General features: G+C 36.9%; 1 protein-coding gene across 3 annotated transcripts in view; it reads right to left on the bottom strand.

Annotated features, from left to right (window-relative positions):
* LOC126971758 (kinesin-like protein CG14535) overlaps window positions 1-20,675 on the bottom strand; it is a 153,639-nt gene that overhangs the window by 92,700 nt on the left and 40,264 nt on the right. For all 3 annotated transcript variants that reach the window (XM_050818149.1, XM_050818150.1, XM_050818151.1), the window contains exon 3: window positions 154-319. In XM_050818149.1, coding sequence (XP_050674106.1) covers window positions 154-319 — 166 coding nt within the window. The remainder of the gene's footprint in view (window positions 1-153; window positions 320-20,675) is intronic.

Genomic DNA, 20,675 nt, shown 5'->3' with positions numbered 1-20,675 from the left:
TTATACTCAGAATTGAAACAAACATGTTATTATTATATCTACGTCATTTTATGCACTAATGGTTTAAATATCTTGCAGCCTTACTAATGGTCGAAATAAGAACTCTAGAAATTCATGCTTTCTCCTAAAACTGTCTATTAAATAAATACTTACTTTGCCGACACCAGTTGGTTCTTTGACACCAAGTTTGCGCAGCAGAGCTGGTGGCGGGGGTGGTGGAGTTCTGTGCAAGACTGCACTGAACCCTGACAGTTGAGGTGGCTCTTCTTCCCTCCGTCTTCTCTCTCTGTGTGGAGAGCCGCTGTTGCATTTTGTAGTCCTGCGAATAAAGGATAATATGTCTTCAAAAGAAGAAATATGGACTGTGTTTTTATAATATGATAAAAATCTTTTAAGATTATTTTAAGAAGACTATTGGAAATATTATTACAGAAATTATACTACAAGTGTAAATGCTAATATAATAAAATATTATGCTACTCAACTTTTGTAAGATTTATTTAATAAAAATTGGATAAAGACCTGTAAAAATTATCTTGGACTATAAACTATCTTTTCCCAGCAGTAATCATTTGTCATAGTAATGTTGTACTCCTTAAAAAAAAAATATTATCATAATAAATGGTATTTAAAAAAAACTAAAAAATACGCTTTGTATAGAATTTATAGTTTGGTTATTTATTAAAGCGTGTTTTTTAGTTTTTTTTACTTGCACTTAATTTGCAATGTTGAATTAAAAATTCTCTTTGGTTCTCGAAAATTTCTTAATGTTAGATGAATTGGTTAAAGGAATAATTTAATCTTATTAATGTAATGTTTTCAGTCCTCGATAAATCTACGAAGTTTGAACGAAATCTAGCCGTTTAAAGTGGGTTATAATCGCTCCTAAATGAGTCGGTTACAAACAAACATACATACAGGTAAGTTAATAAAAGCGAATAAAAAGTGACGAAACGTGAAAGACGTTCACCGAATGGTAATATACCTACTTAGATAATATATACGTCTAGATACACTTTGAAAGCAACGACAAAATAATAGCGGCGAATTGCACACTCACACGTAAAGACGGTAAGACGCAGCTTGTCATGCACACTAAAGTAATAAGCCTGGCCTATCGTTATGCGTTGCCTAACAGCAAGAGGGTAATAACCTGTTGCTACTATAATATAATGCCACTCCGGATTCTTGACAAACTAAAAATTCTAAGTGGCATTGTAACTGCACGCGTCACTTTGAGTCTTATGATGTTAAGTCTGTTTAGCCCTGTAATATTACTAACTGCAACCCTTCAAAGTCAAAGTCAAAATATCTTAAATTATTGAAATCATACTTGATCATTTTGAATCGTCAATTTTTTGGTTTCATATTATTAGTTTGTAAAAATGATATTTAACTCTAGAAAATTATAATGTTTTGTTTTATTAAAATAGAATTAGAGCAAATTCATTCCCAAGCATTTTTATCAGCTAAGTAATCTTTTATTTTATATTAAGCTTTTATGTAAAGTTTTCGTTTAATTGATTTTTTAAATTTGTTAACTGGCAGATTAAGCATATCACTTAGGATTCTATTATAAAAGCGTATACATTGCCCTTTAAATGATTTTTCAACTTTATGGAGCCTGATAGTGGTAACAGCGAAACCTTCGTTTCTACCTTCAAATCCAAACACATTAATGCTTGAACTTAACTCAGTCACTAATAATAAAAACCTTTTTTCAAGCAAATAACTTCAGATATAAAGCCATAAGCCGCAAGCCCGAAAATAATAGTGTGTGCTCGGAAAAGTATACTCAAATACATCATTTCCAATTCAAAGGCGGACTATTAAAGTCCTGAAGGAATTTGAGCTTATAATAGATGAAGAGTACGTGATGTCCCGAATGACCTTTTTACATTTTTCAAAATGCCTCGTCAATGCGAAGAATAAGTCGCCCTTCTGATGGATGGTTCTTACGTGTCGACTCGCGATAGTTTAAATTATGCGGGTAAATTGAAAATTCTTAAGGTGTGCTTCCAAGCCGTACCTGCTCAGATATTTCTATATTTCAAAATTTGATATTCAATTTGCGATGGAAATGATCGATTTTTGGAGATTACTCGAGTTTTACGAGAACGATTTATTTAATATTTTACATGTATGTCATTTTACTGGTATGTAATTTTTTTATATGAAAATAAGGAACGAGATGAGTAGGATGTTCAGCTGATGGTAATTGATACACCCTGCCCATTACAATGCCGCTCAGGATTCTTGAAAAACCCCAAAAATATTGAGCGGCGCTACGACTGCGCTCGTCACCTTGAGACATAAGATGTTAAGTCTCATATGCCCAGTAATTTCACTAGCTACGGCGCCCTTCAGACCAAAAAACAGCAATGCTTACAAATTACTGCTTCACGGCAGAAATAGGCGCCGTTGTGGTACCCATAATCTAGCCGGCATCCTGTGTAAAGGATTCTCCCACTGGTGAGTATAGAATGATGAATGATATTACTTTAATTATATTTGTTAACAAAGTGTCTAGTTGTTTGTTAAGTTAATAATAAATAGCATGAGTAACTAAAATAAATTGAAAGGATTCTAATAACAAAAGAAATGCGTTCGACCGTTATAATATCTTAAATGTAAATTAGTATTTAGTTATGAATATTGATCAACTGAAAGTTTTCATGAGAATTCGACTGCCTGAACAGTGTCGATTCTTGGATTTATTTAAGCCAGTGTTAGAGGCTAGATTTTGGATTGGTGTCCCCATGTTTTCATTCGATTAATATCATAGGACAATAATTAAGCTTATTTTATTCATCTGATAGTGGGACGATCACTTATGAATGTTGCTAATGTTAGATTCAAACGATTAGCTACAGCCTTTTATAATTAAACTTAGGGGGAATATGATTCGCCATAAAGAGGCTGAGATTCATTCTTATAAATTTTTATTTAATATAAATAAATAATAATAAAATTACATATCTGACACCAAGCAAAGAAACACATGTTAACGTAAGTCATAAATTCGTGGTTTTATGTAATAGGAGGACAAACGAGCGTACGGGTCACATTCTCTTGCAACACCAGAGGAATCATAGGAGCGTTGCCGAGGTGAACGCGCTTTTTTAGAAGCTACCCATGTTGTATCGTCCCGGAAACACTGCACAAGGAAGCTCATTCCACAGCTTTGTAGTAAGTTTAATTATATTCATTGTATACTCCTAAATTGCTTTCAAAGAAACAATGGTGTACTTACACTATCGGCGAATTCTTAAAGTCGATAACTTATTTTTCTTCAAACTGTTAAGGTAATAAGTCTCAAATAATCGAGATGTACAGGTTGTAAGATAAGCATAGCAATCTATGTTCGAGATACAGAGGTAAAATTAAATTATTAGATTTATGGAGGGAAAATATGAAAAAATAAAATGCATTTAAGGATTCACTGATTATTTGGACTAATAGAGGGTTGAGATTTTGAGTAATGGAGGTTTTGGTGTTTGAAGGGAAGTGACCAAAATATTTATTCGAGATCTGGAGGTTTTCAACTTATCGAGGTTCGACTTAACGAGGTTCTACTGTACATAGTATAGTGTACATCTATCAAAAAAAGTAAATTCTGAAATGCAGCAAGAGTGTTTAATAGTAAATAGCTTTCAAGAATTAAAGTATTTGTATTGTTATATACGAAGAAAAATATATAAAAATGAAAATAAACTCAATATTTAAGTCATATTGAGCAGTGGTATGGCGTGATGCCGTGTATACTCGCGTGTCGCGCCATATATATTTCAAACAATTAACAAAGCCGCGGAAATGTAAAGATAATTTCAGATTACAGTCAAAGTTTTAAGATATTATGAAATATGGCGACTTCGCACGATTCACACATTCAAATAGTAAATTGAAAATTAAAAGAATTATGAAGTGTTAAAAAAGTTTAAAAGTAGAATAACTAAATATATTATGAATGCACTCTTATGGACTCCAATGCGGCTTGACCAATTTTGATGAAAGTTAGGCATTTTTCCAAATTAGCCCGGCGAGTGAAGTTAATTGTTCTGACTTTTGTTTTATTTCTATGAAGCTAGATATTATGCTAAAAATATAAAATAAATTAATAGGAATACTTGACAGCAGTATACGAGCTGTTGGGAGAACTGGAGTTAAGCTACATAATTTTCCCCATAAAGTCTTTATATGGAATTTTTTATACCTCTAATAACGCTATCAAATCCACGCTTCAAATTTGAACACAAAAGGGCAAGAAAAAAGATAGAAGTTCGTATGGAAAGTCATATTTTGCAGCAGAAATAGATGTGGTGACACATATTGAAATGATAAACGTGAATTAAAAACAGTCCTACAAATACCTACCAAAGCTCTCCTACAAATACCTCAAAAGCTCTTAACAATATATCACAACTAGTTGAATCCCGCGACTTCGTTCGAATTGAAGATTATCTCATGTCCTATTCCAGTTCCGGTTCCCGTTTTCGCTCCCGTTCTCAACATATAATATGAATCTTGTTTCGAGGAAGATTGCTCTAGCAAACTAAACCTTCTATTGGTATAGTTATTGCTCATCGACGTGAATTTCAGTTTTTCACAAATCCCGCGGATAAAATGTAGCCTAAAAGTGGGATAAATGTGTGGTTTTCCAAGCTCTAGGCTATCGCTGTACCAAATTTCATAAAAATCGGTTTAGTAGCTCCGGCGTAAAAGCGTAACTAACAAACTTACATTCACATTTATAATATTAGTAGGGATTGCGTAAATAATAATCCCAATGCATGAAAGGAATTACTTTCTGAAGACCGATTTCTGTCGAATACATTTTGACGTCAACATCGGAAATCAACACCCTTGAAATTTTGAACAGAAACCGATTTAATTATATGTTTCCATACATTCAGCTACTGACTGTCAAAAGTTTCAATTAAAATTATAATCTAAACAATTTTGTTATGTTTTAAAACTGATAACCCTCACTTCTGGGATTAATCGACAAATAAAATTTGAAGACAAAATTTTATGAACGATGCGAGACTCAAACCCACGACCTTTCGCGTTCCGTGCGAGTGCTCTTCCAACTGAGCTATCCATTCGAGTGACGTATCGTCATAAAATCTTATATGCTTTGTTCAAATCTCAGGTTGCGGCTTCATCTACAGGATCTATTTTACAGTTGATAACCTGCTCAACCCCAATATTTGCATATTAGGAAATTGACTTGAGGTGACGCTCTTGCAAATCTAAGCAATTTGTTATGTTTTAAAAGTGACAACCCTCACTTCTGGGATCAATACACAAATAAAATTTGAAAATAAGACCGTAGTGGGTATGGTTTTTTCATTTATTGGAAAGTAAGCTCATATGCTCATCGGATATGTAATACGATATAAATTCATAGTGACTCAGCAAACGGCTTAAATGTTCATGTCATGATGCTATTTCACGGTTCGATAGCTCCATGAAACCGAAAGGTCGCCTCTTGACATTTGATACGAACTTCTTGCTACAGATTTAGAATTGTACCCTCCGCTGTTTTCAAACTAGATACTTATATTTAGATAAAAATTTTGAACTTAAATCATATTCTTAATACGTGAATGCTTCTAAGTTGTGACAAGGCAATATATAAGAAAAAAGTGTTAGCTGTGGGGTAGCATAAGAGGCAAGGCAGACGGTCTAGGGATTAGAAGGAAATAAAATAAAAAAGGCTTTTTGAAATTTATTGTATTAGTTGTTAGTGCATGTTATGATACTTCATGGGTATAAATCCTCCTTGGAGAAAGGCCTCCTAACTCTCTTTTTAAAATGAGAAGAGATCTTTTTTTATGATGCGAGTTTATCATTTTATACCCATACTAAGAAAGGTGCTCAACGCCGCTAATGAAGTTTTCACTTTAAAAAATTAGCCCAGTAATTTCAATTCAAATTCAAATTCAAATATTTTTATTCAAAATAGGATTTAAAATCACTTATTGAACGTTACAAACTACCACCCTTTCAAAAGAGACTGCCTCAGACTTGAGAAGAATGGGCGCAAGAAACTCAGCGGGCTTTTTTTTTAATATAAAATATGGATTAAAATGTGATATCGTACAATAAACATTTATAATTAAAGAGCCTGAGGGTGTCCGCCTTATTCCCAGTCCGTGGTGTCATTAAGAAAATCGTTTATGCTATAATAACCTTTTCCACACAAACGTTTTTTAACAATTCTTTTAAATTTCGTAACACATTTGTTTTGTACATTTTCTGGGATCATATTGTAGAAGCATATACATCGCCCAACAAAAGACTTACTAACTCGACCCAACCGAGTAGTAGGCATAACAAGTTTATGTTTGTTCCTCGTGTTAACATAATGAATGTCACAGTTTCTAGAAAATTCCTCAACGTGCTTATGAACATACAGAACATTATCAAAAATGTATTGAGAAGCAACAGTCAAAATGTTTTTCTTTAAATTTTTCTGTTAATGATGATTCAATAGCTACGGTGTGCACAATAATACATCCACACTATTGCTTGACGGCAGAAGAAGACACCAATGTACCCTCCTAGACCTTATCCTGCCTCAAAGATTAACATTCTTACAATTAATACAAGATACGTACGTAGTCTCTACAGGAATCCATCTTAATAAGTAATCACTATGCATCTGTTGATAACTACGTGTATGTTGGACCTTTTACATTTTCAGCATTCGATTAAGATATTTTGGTCTTCCCCAGTGAGTGAGTTCCAGTGATCACATTCACACAAAATTCCTCAGAACAGAGCACGGAAGTATCGCGTGACGTCACACCTGGTAATAAATTCTAAATATTAGCTCAGTGCTTACGGTCCAAACATTCATTAGTTTGTAATGACGCCAAACACCACTTTAAACGTTTTATTCACGTCCGTTATTTGATTTACGGAATTATTTCAACTTTTTCAGAGGGTTCTAGAGTTGTATAAATGAATATTTATGGGTCTGTAGTATTTTATTAAATTTTGGGTCGCTGTGAAACTGAATCAGTTAGTTTTTTCTGTATAATTAACTATAAATATTGTTACTTTGCGCACTTTTATATTATATTTTTTATAATATGACAGTAAGTTGTTAGGTATCATAAGAAAAAATATTGAATTCTTCTTAGCTCGTTACAAAAACCAGCGTGTGCTTAAGAAGATAAAAAAAAATATTTTATTTTAATTTTGTATCAAAAATACGTATTCTACGAAAGAAAATTAAAATCTTCTTCAAGGCGAGGTTAGTACTACGAAATACATATAATTTTCAGTTCTGTGACTGATCGCGTTCCTTTAGTTGACTTGAGTTGACTTTACCCAAAAAATTGTTACATAGCAGAGCGTGATAGCTTAGCCTCATTAAATATCCACAAAATAAAGTGCTCAGTGCACTTTTAGACATCATTACTTTCAGTCACGCAGAAAAACAGAGCATTTTCAATAAAGTTACTTAGTATACTCACGAACCCATTGTATACCACCTTGTCAAATAATGATAGCAATACCCACCCCAAAAGCAAGACCCGACCCACACCTTGACAATATTGTGAAGATAACAGTAAAATTTAAGTGGTTATGTTCTCTTTGGTTCCGAATGGCAGAACGCCAATACTCTTGTAAAATTACATCGAAATTTTACTTAATGTCAACTCGTGTCGTGACAGAAACAAAATGGCGGCGCATTGTTTGCGAAATGACAATACAATGTCCAATGCCGTCGCATGATACCGATACGTTTATTGCAGTTTCTAGTTTTTCATGTAGCAAGTTTAAATTGTCTACGGCTCGAACATTGCACATAAATTCAACGATACGCTTTGAAAGATGTTGGTTTTTACGTTTTGACAGCGGAATCGAGTTCCGTAAAACAATAGACTGAATTGATTGATGTATTTACTTGACTGGAAAACCGATCCAATGTTTTCGGAAGGCAGATAGCGGAACATGTTTTACCTTTTAAAATTCATTTTAGGTTGGATCTGGTATCGTCTGGCAGGAATTGAGAAGTAAAAGGGGTTAAAACTAGTAGGGGTTGGTATAACACCATATCTTTTTTTTGTGAGATCACAATAAATGTTTTTATGAACGGGAAATGGATTGAACGACAGTGATTATCAGTGACATTCGGCGTAATAAGCATACGTAGGAGATTTTTTTTAAAGTCGAGAGTTTTTGTATGTGACTAATGATTGTATGTGTGTACAAAAGGCAGTACCGTAAACTTCGGTAATGCGGTTCCTTAACCCAGTGAATCGAGGCTTCTAGTACCTTTAATTTTAATACCTTTTACTGAAAAACTTCTGCCAAATGATCATCATATCAGCCGGAAGACGCCCACTGCTGGAGAAATGCTTCCCCAAAAGATCTCCACGACGATCGTGGAGATCTTTTGGGGAAGTCTTGCGCTGCCCTAATCCAACCTATTACGGTGATCTTGACCAGATAATCGGTCCATCTTGTGGGGGCATTACAACGTCTTGCGGTTCGTGATCTCCATTCGAGGACTTTCCTGCCACATCAGCCATCTGTCCGTCGAGCTATGTGCCCTTCCCACTGCCACTACAGTTTCGCAATCATTTCGGCTATGTCAGTGACTTTGCTTCTCCTATGGATCTCCTCATTTTTGATTCGAACTCATCTGAATGGAAACCAAATGATACTAGATGCAAAATGATACTAGATACTACTACTACCTTTGTAGCACTAGAGAAATTACAAGACCCTTACGTAGTAGCGTACGAATTTTTTTAAAGGTATACAAACATAGTATATAAAGGCTTATGAATAATTTACATCACTACAAATATTAATAACTAGCTGACAGACGTTGTTCTGTTCATAATAAAAAAAAACTCTTGCGGATGGAATTTTGGAAAATCCGACCTCTGACCTCTACTCGGTGAAAAGAATATTCCTACCAAATTTCAAGTCTTTAGCTCTAGTGGTTCCAGAGATATCGTGATGAGTGGAAATACGTGGAAATCTCTTATATATATATAGATTGAACTTCGGAAATGGATTGTCTTGATTCATACCACAAACTTTCAAGGATTGGCCTCAAGATTTGAATGGTCAGGGCGAATGCGAGACGGATCGGAAATTAAAGATTTGCGGGCTAACTCGTCATGCAAAATCTGAAGAATTGCTATTATCATTTCTGCATTGATCTCTTGACATCGATCAAGTTATTTGTCAATGTTTCCCATGAAGTATAATTGTAAAAATTTAAGCTGTGCATCTTCGAGAGGTTGCAGTGATCCAATACGATGGTGAATCTGTCCTTATATCTACAATATCAAAAGCAAAACCCGTATTACTGATTTATAAACACTTTTTTTAGAATTAGCATACACAATATATTGGAATAAGTACAGTACGTATATTATTCTTTTACTGTATTGTGTGTAAGTATGTAAATAAATAAATACCTTGAATGTCGGATTAAATCCTCGTTCTTAGATGTCTCTTGTGATTCATAGCACGAAAACGATCCATACTAACGCGGTTCTTTTCACCTGCAATTTCTTGTTCTTCTTCAGTCCTTTCATTCGCAATATTTCGAATCCTTGTTGCATTACGTCTTTGTCGGGAATAATTTGATCGTCTTGGTCGTGACATTGTTAATGATTATATCGCCACAATAAGCTAATAGAAACTCGAAACGAACACACCAACCGGTCAACTTGAATAACATGACGTGCACTGTCAGTTGGATTTTATAATTCATGTAGCGTGAAACTAACAAAAAACTTAATTGAATTCTTTCTATTCTCGAGATGTCATCAAATGTCAATCCATACCAAATGTATCAGAAAATATTTTTTTTTATAATAATATTTTTTCGTAATTTTTTTGATATCTTATGACTTATTATATCCTATGTCCGTCTCCTGGCTCTAAGCTACCTCCTCACCAATTTTCAGCCATATCGGTAAAGCCGTTCTTGAGTTATAAATAGTGTAACTAACACGACTTTCTTTTATACATATAGATTATATAGTTCTTCTTAATAATGTTTCAATCCTTAATTTTATTTAATAGAACATATTTTCCAGTACATCGTTAATGTTCCTACCAATCAACTATTATAATTACTTAAATTTAAATATCTGTGTCCTTGTGTGCATTAAAAAGTATATGATAAGTACTAAACAAAGAATCCACTATACAAGTCCATCCAGTAGGTATTATAATGTATTCCACAAATGAACGCAGTATATTCCACACTTCATCTTGTGCGGAGTGAATATTTAATGTGAAAAATTACTGTGCTCGCGTTAATGTTTCCCACAGTATACTGCAGTAAGCCGAAAGGCTAACCAGAGGTTTAGATATATGGGGTCTATGTTACTATACAGGATGTATAAAATATACTTCATTATAATTAGTGCAATAACTTGTTGGTTTTAATACACAGATATTGAATAACAAATCTATTGAGTAAACTATACAATTTCTTTAAGCTAAGCATGCAGTTTTAGTAAAATTTTTGGGTTTTTCAAGAATCCTGAGCGGCACTGCATTGTAATAGGCAAGGCTTATCAGTTACCATCAGCTGAACGTCCTGCTCGTCTCATCCCTTATTGTCATAGATAAATCATAAATAAAATGGTATTCATTGGGATGATTATTGATTTTAGTATTTGAAAGTGTTAGTGAAATACTAGGGCGGCATGATAATTTTTTAGTGTATTTTTTGTTCAGTGACTATATTAAGGTTTTTCACTTATCAACTCATTAGTTTAGTAGCTGCCAGTGATACATTTTTCTCGCCCATTTTGCTATTACTTTGTAGGCGATAGTTAGTCATAAAAAATTGATGTAGTGGATATTTTAAAACATAGATAAAATTGAGTTAAGAGCTGTGGTATTATTTGCCCTGTGCTGCCCCGGGGCGTAAAAAAGAATAGGGTAGTCCCAGGTCCAAGGGTGTCGTAAGAGGCGACTACGGGCTTTTTGAAAGTGGGAGAGTCACGCTGCTGTCTCATGACGTCAGCACAATCGGGCAGACTCGTCCGGGTTACTTACCACACTCGCACAGAATACCGGCGTGAAGTAGTGGCCTAGTGCCGCTATGTTTCGCATAGGTTAGTGTCGAGGACCGGAGGCCATTCCCCCCCGTCCTTCCCCCCCCCCCCCAACAAAATATGAGAGCATTGGTATTTAAAGAGAAATTACCCCAGGAGGGTACCGGCTCTTGTAGAGCCAGAGAATCCCTCCCCGAGCATTCGCGCTCGGGCTGCCCTTCGTATTCTGGGGAGGGCACAGTACCGTGTATGTCACAGGACAAACAGGGCAGCAACACCACGGCACCCCGCTCCACGCTTAATGTGGACTTTTGTAACATCCGGGGAATTCACTCCAACTTAGACGCCGTCCACCACCACCTTGAGACGTCGCAGCCGGCCTTGTGTTTCCTTACGGAGACGCAGATATCTCGTCCTAGCGATACGTCTTATTTAACGTACCCCGGGTACAAAATTGAGCATAATTTCATGCCTCATGCCGGGGTATGTGTGTACGTTAGGGAGGATATCTGCTGTCGCCGTCTCGGCAATTTTGAGGGTAGGGGCCTGTCTACTCTCTGGCTCCGCGTAGATTTAGAGGACCGCGTCCGCATCTATGCGTGTGTCTACAGGTCCCATAGTGGTAACGCAGAAACGGATCACCTCATGGGCTGCGTTCAAGCGGAAATCGTAGTCTTGGGTGATCTCAACGGGCACAATGCCGAATGGCTTGGATCACGTACCACAGACTACGCAGGGCGTTCTGTGCATAATTTTGCATTGGCGTATGGTCTGTCCCAATTGGTTGAGTCGCCGACGCGGCTCCCGGATGTGGATAGCCACATGCCGTCCTTATTAGATCTTCTGCTGACTACACATCCCGATGGTTACCAGGTCTCTGTCGACGCCCCTCTCGGAACGTCCGACCATTGCCTGGTCAGGAGTGTAGTGCCTATCCGACGCCAACGTCGCAGACCACCAGCGACCCGCCGCGTTTGGCACTACAAGTCAGCAGATTGGGATAGGATGCGTTCCTTTTTTGCATCCTACCCTTGGGGCAGGGTTTGTTTCCCTTCGGATGATCCTAGTGCCTGCGCCGTTGCAGTAGCCGATGTGATACTGCAGGGCATGGATATTTTTATACCAAGCTCTGTAGTACCGATCGGTGGCAGATCACAGCCCTGGTTCGATGCGTCAGTTAATGCAGCATCTGTCTGCAAAAAACAGGCGTATCGAACTTGGGTTGCGGCGCTGGGCTCAAAGGATCCAAACTGCAAAGTTCTGAAGAGGAAATATAACCGTGCCTCCAGATTTTTTAAGCGGCAAATCGCCCGTGCGAAATCGAAGCACGTCGTCAAAATTGGCGAGCAGCTTTCCAGTTACCCGACCGGAACACGCAAGTTCTGGTCGTTGTCGAAAGCTGCTCTTGGTAACTTCAACCAGCCGTCCATGCCGTCGTTGCACATGAGGAATGACACCCTGGCCCATACGGCAAAAGAGAAAGCCGATCTCCTGTGCACTCTTTTTACCTCCAACTCGACTCTTGACGACAACGGAAAAACACCGCCGACCATCCCGCGGTGTCAGAGCTCCATGCCTGAAGTACAGTTCCGACAGAAAACTGTTAGGCGAGCTCTGTTTTCGTTGGACGTCAGGAAGTCGAGCGGGCCGGATGGCATTTCTCCAATCGTGCTTAGAACGTGTGCCCCTGAGTTGACGCCGGTGCTAACGCGTTTATTCCGGCACTCTTATTCAAAAGGCGTAGTCCCTGATTCATGGAAGTCAGCCCTCGTCCATCCGATCCCAAAAAAAGGAGACAGTTCGGATCCGGCAAACTACAGGCTTATTGCGATTACCTCCCTACTCTCCAAAATCATGGAGAGCATAATTAACCGCCAGCTCTTGGTATACCTTGAGGGTCACCAGTTGATCAACGACCGGCAGTACGGCTTTCGCAATGGTCGGTCGACTGGCGATCTTCTGGTATACCTAACACATAGATGGGCGGCGGCTATTGAAAGCAAGGGGGAAGGCCTGGCAGTTGGTCTGGATATAGCGAAGGCCTTTGATCGTGTATGGCACAAGGCGCTCCTCGCAAAACTTCCATCATTTGGGCTTCCCGAGAGCTTATGCAAGTGGACCTCCAGCTTCCTCACTGGGCGCAGCATACAGGTCGTTATCGACGGTTATTGCTCGAATCCCAAGCCCGTGAACGCTGGAGTTCCCCAAGGCTGTGTGCTATCTCCCACGCTGTTTCTTCTGCATATCAATGATATGTTGGACACCGCCAACATGCATTGCTATGCAGACGACAGCACTGGTGCTGCCGTATACACGGGCCATGCAGGTCTCTCTCGGGAAAACGTCGACCAGTGCCGGGAGAAACTTGTGTCTTCTATCGAGTCCTCTCTCGAGAAGGTCGCGGAATGGGGTTAGTTGAACCTTGTCTAATATACCGTATACACGGTATACACGTATACACGGGCCATGCAGGTCTCTCTCGGGAAAACGTCGACCAGTGCCGGGAGAAACTTGTGTCTTCTATCGAGTCCTCTCTCGAGAAGGTCGCGGAATGGGGTAAGTTGAACCTTGTCCAACCCCCATAAGACTCAAGTTTGCGCGTTTACCACTAAAAAAACCCCATTTGCCGTATCACCGCTCTTCGAGAACACTCCCTTAAAGCCTCGCCTAGTATCGGAATACTGGGTCTCGAAATCTCGAGCAATTGCCAATTCCGTGGCCATCTGGAGGGCAAAGCCAAACTGGCTTCAAAGAAACTGGGCGTCATAAATAGAGCACGGCAATACTTCAAGCCGGCCCACATTCTAGCGCTCTACAAAGCGCAGGTCCGGCCTCACATGGAGTATTGCTGTCATCTCTGATCTGGCGCACCCCAGTATCAGCTCGATCCATTTGACCGCGTGCAACGCAGAGCAGCTCGAATTGTCGGGAACCCAGTACTCTCTGAACGGCTGGATCATTTGGCATTGCGTAGAGACGTCGCTTCATTGTGTGTTTTCTACCGCATCTATCACGGGGAGTGTTCCGAAGAGCTGTTCAACCTGATTCGTGCCGCCGAATTCCACCTTCGCACGACACGCCACAAGTTAGGATTTCATCCCCACCATCTGCATGTGTGGCGGTCCTCCACAGTGCGGTTTTCAAGGAGCTTTCTTCCTCGTACCACGAAGCTGTGGAATTCAAGAAAAGCGCGTACACCTTCCTTAAAGGCCGGCAACGCTCTTGTGATTCCTCTGGTGTTGCAGGAGAGTGTGGGCGGCGGTGATCACTTAACACCAGGTGACCCGTACGCTCGTTTGTCCTCCTATTCCATAAAAAAAAAAAAATTTCAATGTGAAAAGATTATATATATTTTGATGAAATAAAATCTGTTTTTATATGTGAATGCTTTGTCGAATGTAACCGTAGAGAATAAAGTAGCTGAATTTAGACGGGGTTGGACCTGGTTCCAAGATGAACACCGTTCAGGTAGACCTAAAAGTTTCATAAGTCCAAAATTGTCAAGAACAAATTCACGACATAATTCTAGCCGACTGAAGACTGTAACTGTTCAAGATAGCCGACACTGTGACCATCTCTAAGGAAAGGGTGCATGTATCTCATTTTGTCAGAAGAATTCCAATTGCGAAAATTATCGTCAACTATCGACCAAAATCACAACCCATGGACCAAAAACAAAATATGTAAAATTATGTAATAATATGGATGTGTGTCTGAAATAGACATTAACAGAATTGATTTGGAATGGTTAGTAGGTTGTCTTTTACAATTGCGTTCGTCTCCTTGAGACATAAGATGTTTAGTCTCATTTGCCCACTAACTTCAAAAAATACCCAAACTAGCAAAAAAAAAAATTTTTCACCAGGCTTTACGTTTACAATGTATTGGCCTTTGTTCACACATCCAGCTTATTTAACTGATTTGCTCTCAGACTTCAATTTGTTTCCCAAAATTCAAAAATACCATTCTAATTAAGGATTTGGTATAGAATTTTAATCTTAATTACGTCATCAGACATGAAAAAAAAATCATCGCAGAATATAAAGTACACGATGTACGTACTTAACAGCTTAGCACAAAGCATGCTCTATAAGATAAGTCTAGCGAGTATTAATAAAGAGTTGCTTTGTTCCATAGATTTATAATATTCTAGATAAAACAATTTTTATGCTTTACCATTTCATTATTAAATTTTAATCACTGTATATTTTCCACGCAACAGAAACCTCTCGAAAATGTCGCTGACATAGCGTGACATAGTACAGAAAATGTTTAGTATTTCAAAGTTTTGCACATAATTCATTCACTCTAATATCGTAAAAAAATCAAAATATTAGTCTATTGTTACGATAAACGATAAGGAAGATTCACAAACATAAAAAATGCGCAATTTGATAATGTAATGTAATGCATGGAACAAAAGTTTTTAAGTAAAGTCAACCTTAGGTCGTACGGTAGCTCGTTGATAACTCTATAGTCATTGACAAATTAAAGTTCATTTTTTTTTATTCAAAATAGGACCTGACATCACTTATTGAAAGTCAGAAACTATCACCCATTCCAAAACGAAGTAGTAAGCATAAGTTTATGTCTGTTCCTGGTGTTAACATTATGGTTATGACAGTTTCTAGCAAAATCACGTATGTGCCTATGAACATACATTTCATTATCTACAATATATAATAATAATTTCCTCATTATGCTATTTTAAATCTCATATGTCAAGCTCTGTCTTCAAATATATTATGTACTAAATGCTTTGTGCATAAAACTCTTCATTAGAGATCATGGCATTGTTGTGAGCTGGCAGGATGGCAGGCAGGGGAAACAGCCAGTTTTTTTCCTGTCCATTTCTGGGCATAAGTTGTTAGATTAAGCGGGATATTGCGTGTTCAATGATAGTAACGAAGACGTTAATATCTTTAACGAATTGGAACGCACATTTGTTTACTTTTATCGTAGTATTCGGCATTATTTGGCTTATAAGACCTTAAGACCAAGACAAAAAAATCAAAGAATATTAGGTGAAATTGTGATGTGAGATATTAATTAAATCAGACTTATTTAACCGACTTTAAAAAAAGGAAGAGGTTCTCAATTCGTCGGTATTTTTAACCGACTTCAAAAAAGGAGGACGACTTTCGGCTGGGTGTACCGATTTTGATAATTCTTTTTTTATTTGAAAGCTGGTGCTTCCCGTGTGCTCCCATTGTAATTTGGTCCAGATCTGACAGTGGCATCCATAAAAAGAAAACCATAAAATCTTAAATTTGCTATACATACGTTTAGCAAAGTGGATCATAAATTTACGAATAACTCAATATCGGGCCAACCGATTTTGATGATTCTTTTTGTATTGGAAAGAATATAATTCAAAGATAGTTTCGTGAGAGTTTGGTTAGGTTCTGATTACGGAACCCATGACAAAGTAACGGAACTCTTCAATTCTTAGGAGAAAATTAACGATACTCGGCCGAATCTTTTTTATGCTATCCAGATATTTAAGTCATCCACCATACCATAGTTATGGTCAAGTAATTGTCGTAGTCGAATATGATGATCAATGGGACTCCTTAACGACAGTAAGGGTGTGATGTGTGGCAGAATTTCTGTCTGTTATCAAATTGAAAAGCACTTACGTTCATTGCTGCATTGAAGTATTTAGTATATCTACACATATTTAGACAAATTGACTAAAAATCAAAAAATAAAAACTAAACTAACTTTTTGAGTCGGTGTCATCCAAGATAGGTTTGTAATTACATACATAGTTATAGGTGTGATGTGCTTGAGTCGTGAGGAGGCGAGGGCGGGTCGCGGCGGAAGGACACCGATTCCAAAAATAACAATAATAATAGTAACTAGACAGACATTAATTAATTAGATTGTATAAAAATGCGCAATTATTTTTATACTTTTTAGTGCGCATTATGTCTATTGTTTTGGAATAGTGTTTTTGAAGTCGGCTGTTTTTTTGTTAAAATGTGTTTTTTTTTATTCTTTATTATCATATGTTGTATAATATAATTATAGTTACTGATTCTCAGTCATGATGCGGTAGTGTGTTACAGGCTTACAGCTATTGTAACTCTCATTCATTTAAAATAATGACGTTGATTATCTTGTATGTTCTTCTCACGAGATATATTTTTTCCGAACACATTGTAGATTCAGTAATTTAAAGAAATATTTACACTGATGATTCAGAAGCGCTTAGTTTAAGCCTATTCGAATAAAGTATGAATTTGTGATATGGAATTGACATAACTAGCTATACAAATGATTTGAGTTTTCTTTAGTGTTAATTCCGCCAACACTTGTCTTTAAACAATTCGACACGTGTTTCGCCTCTACACGAGGCATCCTCAGGACGTGTTGTCTCGCCAAAATCTGGCACGAGACTGAATCAAATGAGCCGGAAGCCGCGCTTTTATACCCTCGTCCCATGAAATGACGCGCTGTGATTGGTCGGCTGTTGTGACGTATTACCCCCGGAAGAGATACGTAACAAAGGTGATGGGACTAAATTTGTTTGTTCATTCAACATTGTAAACATGTTATTTTTGTGTATTATTATTTCTAATAATAAAAATTGAATGAACAAACAAATTATGGATTTCCGCAAAGTAACGCCTACATCAATAAATTTTCATAAATTGCTATAATTATAGTCTTACGGAAATATTTTGAAGCGTAATTTATCAATTGTAATGATGTTTCTCACCTGATATGGATTCTGAAACCTCTTAATCTTATGATTTAAATCCTCGTATGTATTCCAAAGTACGGACGCGTGTATAATGTTTGCATTGTGTGCAGAATGGAAAAGTTTCGGGAAAAGGCCTGCGTAAACAACGGTACCATTTAAAGGAACGGCTTATTCAAATAAAGTTAGGACCGTCTGTGCGACAGTGAATGTTCCAATTCATATTCGTTTTGGATTGACTTAGTCATGAACTTTTACCAGTGGGAGGCTCCTTTGTACAGGATGCCGGCTAGATTATGAGCATCACAACGGCACCTATTTCTGTCGTGAAGCAATAATGTGTAACCATTATTGTGTTACGATCTGACGCGCGCCGTACCTAGTGAAATTACTGGGCAAATGAGACTTAACATTTTATGTCACAAGGTGATGAACGCAGTTGTAGTGCCGCTCAGAATTTTTAGCTTTTTCAATAATCCTGAACAGCACTTCAATGTAATGGGCAGGGCGTACGAATAACCATCAGCTAAACGTCCTGCTCGTCTCGTTCCTTATTTACATTAAAAAAAATGTGACTGTAATCACGACCATCATGTTCACGAAGCATGTTTGTGTATAACAATAAGTTCAAGCTGTAAAGGTTGATGCATCCAATATACAATAATTTATATTTATACAGTTAATTCTTTATAACTTTTATGAAATAGTTAATTTTATTTTTAACACGACTCATATATTCGATGCAGCACCTTACAAACTAATTTGTTATATTAATTTGCTATTTCATTGAAAAGAGTGGCCGTTGAGTTTCTTATAGTATGTTCATCTCACGAGCTCAACTTTTTACGAACATATGGTAAATTCAGTAATTTAAAAGATATATTTGTAGTGACGATTAAAAGCGCAAAGTTAAGCCTAATTGAATAAAATTTATTTGACTTTGACTTTGAATGCATTACAAGAATATGACTATGACTATATTTCTATTACACACAATTTTAATCGCATAAATTTAATAATCGAAATGAAAACGTAATAACATTTATACGCCTAATCAAATTATTCGCAAAATAAACCCAAGCGATATGAGACGTCACAAAAATATATGACGTCACAGGAAGCGAATTCAAATACGAAATAAGAATAAACGTAAGAGGTTCCGGAGGGAAATGAGGAAAACCATACGTAGGTAGTGTTATCGCGACAGGGAGGCCCTGGGGTACGCCCCATAAATTATCTCGTTATATTGTAACTTATGTTATTATTTAAATTAGCCAAACGCTATCTGATGCTATATTAGTTAGAATCGAATTCATATAAACTTAATAAGCTTATAAACTTAAAAATGTATCATATTTCCTATTTTGATTCAAATTGAAAGCAAGAAGAAAAACAAAACAACAATTGAGCCTGAAATAACGATTTACCAATTTTGTTTCTTTTCTGAAATGTGAGGATTTTTAATGTCGCGAAATATACAAATAGTGCAGCCACATACATACTATATACGAAAGGACTCATTGCACGACCATTTTAATAAATCTATTATTCAAAAACACATGTGCTTTGAATACTGGCAACGTAAGATAACTGTTTAAAATATCAGAGATAATGCTACGACGGCACTGCGGTTAGGTAATCGTAGATGTGAGCTGTCGCCAGGAACGTGGGATATAAAACAGGAAGTAGGGAGCGTGTTAATCTAACTAAAGGCTTGCCACAATCTGACACACGACAGAGCTGTCTGCTCTATGCTAGATCACATTAAGATCACAACTTGTGTTGTGTCTTTGTTGAGAAACCTTTCCGAAAAAGCGTAGCGTTAGAAAGAAATGACGGATTATATTACTATGAATTATACTTTGCATCTGTCTGTATGTATGCTAATTACTCTCGGGACAAGCTTATATTGCGCCCTACTAGGCTCTAGAAAATAAACAATTATTTTGCATGCAATGGTATTAAATTTTAAAATATATTACCAAAAAGTGTATCTGAATTATCATTTAATAAATTTAAATCTTTTGTTATACGCAGGCTTAATATATCGAAGGCTTCTTACAGTATTGAAGATTACGTAAACGATATTACAATGTGAAATAGAATAGTTGTTTTTTTATATGGAATTTAAGGGTCAGTCTTGTATAGTTTTACTGGATTGCATTATATTTAAAATTATATATATTTAAGTCAGTAAAAATATTTGTCTTTGACTTCAGTTATTTTTTTAAACTTGACATATGAACTAGTAACTATTACGTGTCTACTACGGGCATAGATTAATTACTAAATACAAACGAGATAAAAAAATATAATCAATAAATACGGAAAGCACATTTCAGCCATTGTTATTAAATCTCCCCAAAACTTTGTTAAAATAAACACAGTATAATATACACATGACTGAAATGAAACATCATTGAAGCGAAGTTGATAATAAGAAATACAATATTTTTATCTCAATATTTACAATGTTATATGTTAAGACATAGGTTGTTTTGCCATATAAATAATAATATTTATTGAAGTAGGCGTTACTTTGCGGAAATCCATAATTATACAAATGATTTAAGTTTTCCTTAGAGTTTATTCGGCCAATATTTGTTTTTAAACAATTCGACACGTGTTTCGCCTCTACAGGAGGCATCCTGGGACGTGTTGTCTCGCCAAAATCTAGCACGGGAGTCACCAGTCAATCAGGACACATGCCTTGGAATAAGTTTAAAATTTTTGATGAAAATTGCGGAGTCACCTCTATGTGATTCATGTGGAACAATTGAGGATGTTGAGCACTTGTTAAAGGAATGTGTCCGATTTCAGTCTAGTAGAGACAAAATTGTAAGACTTATGGGTTTTAACAGATTTGATACGGGCATGTTTGTAAATATACTTGCCCGTCCGGCATCTAAGGATGCCAT

This window comes from Leptidea sinapis, chromosome 24, assembly GCF_905404315.1.
Source record: "Leptidea sinapis chromosome 24, ilLepSina1.1, whole genome shotgun sequence".
NCBI lineage: Eukaryota > Metazoa > Arthropoda > Insecta > Lepidoptera > Pieridae > Leptidea > Leptidea sinapis.
Note: the sequence above shows the minus strand (reverse complement) of the source record. Positions and strands in the feature narration are given on the sequence as shown.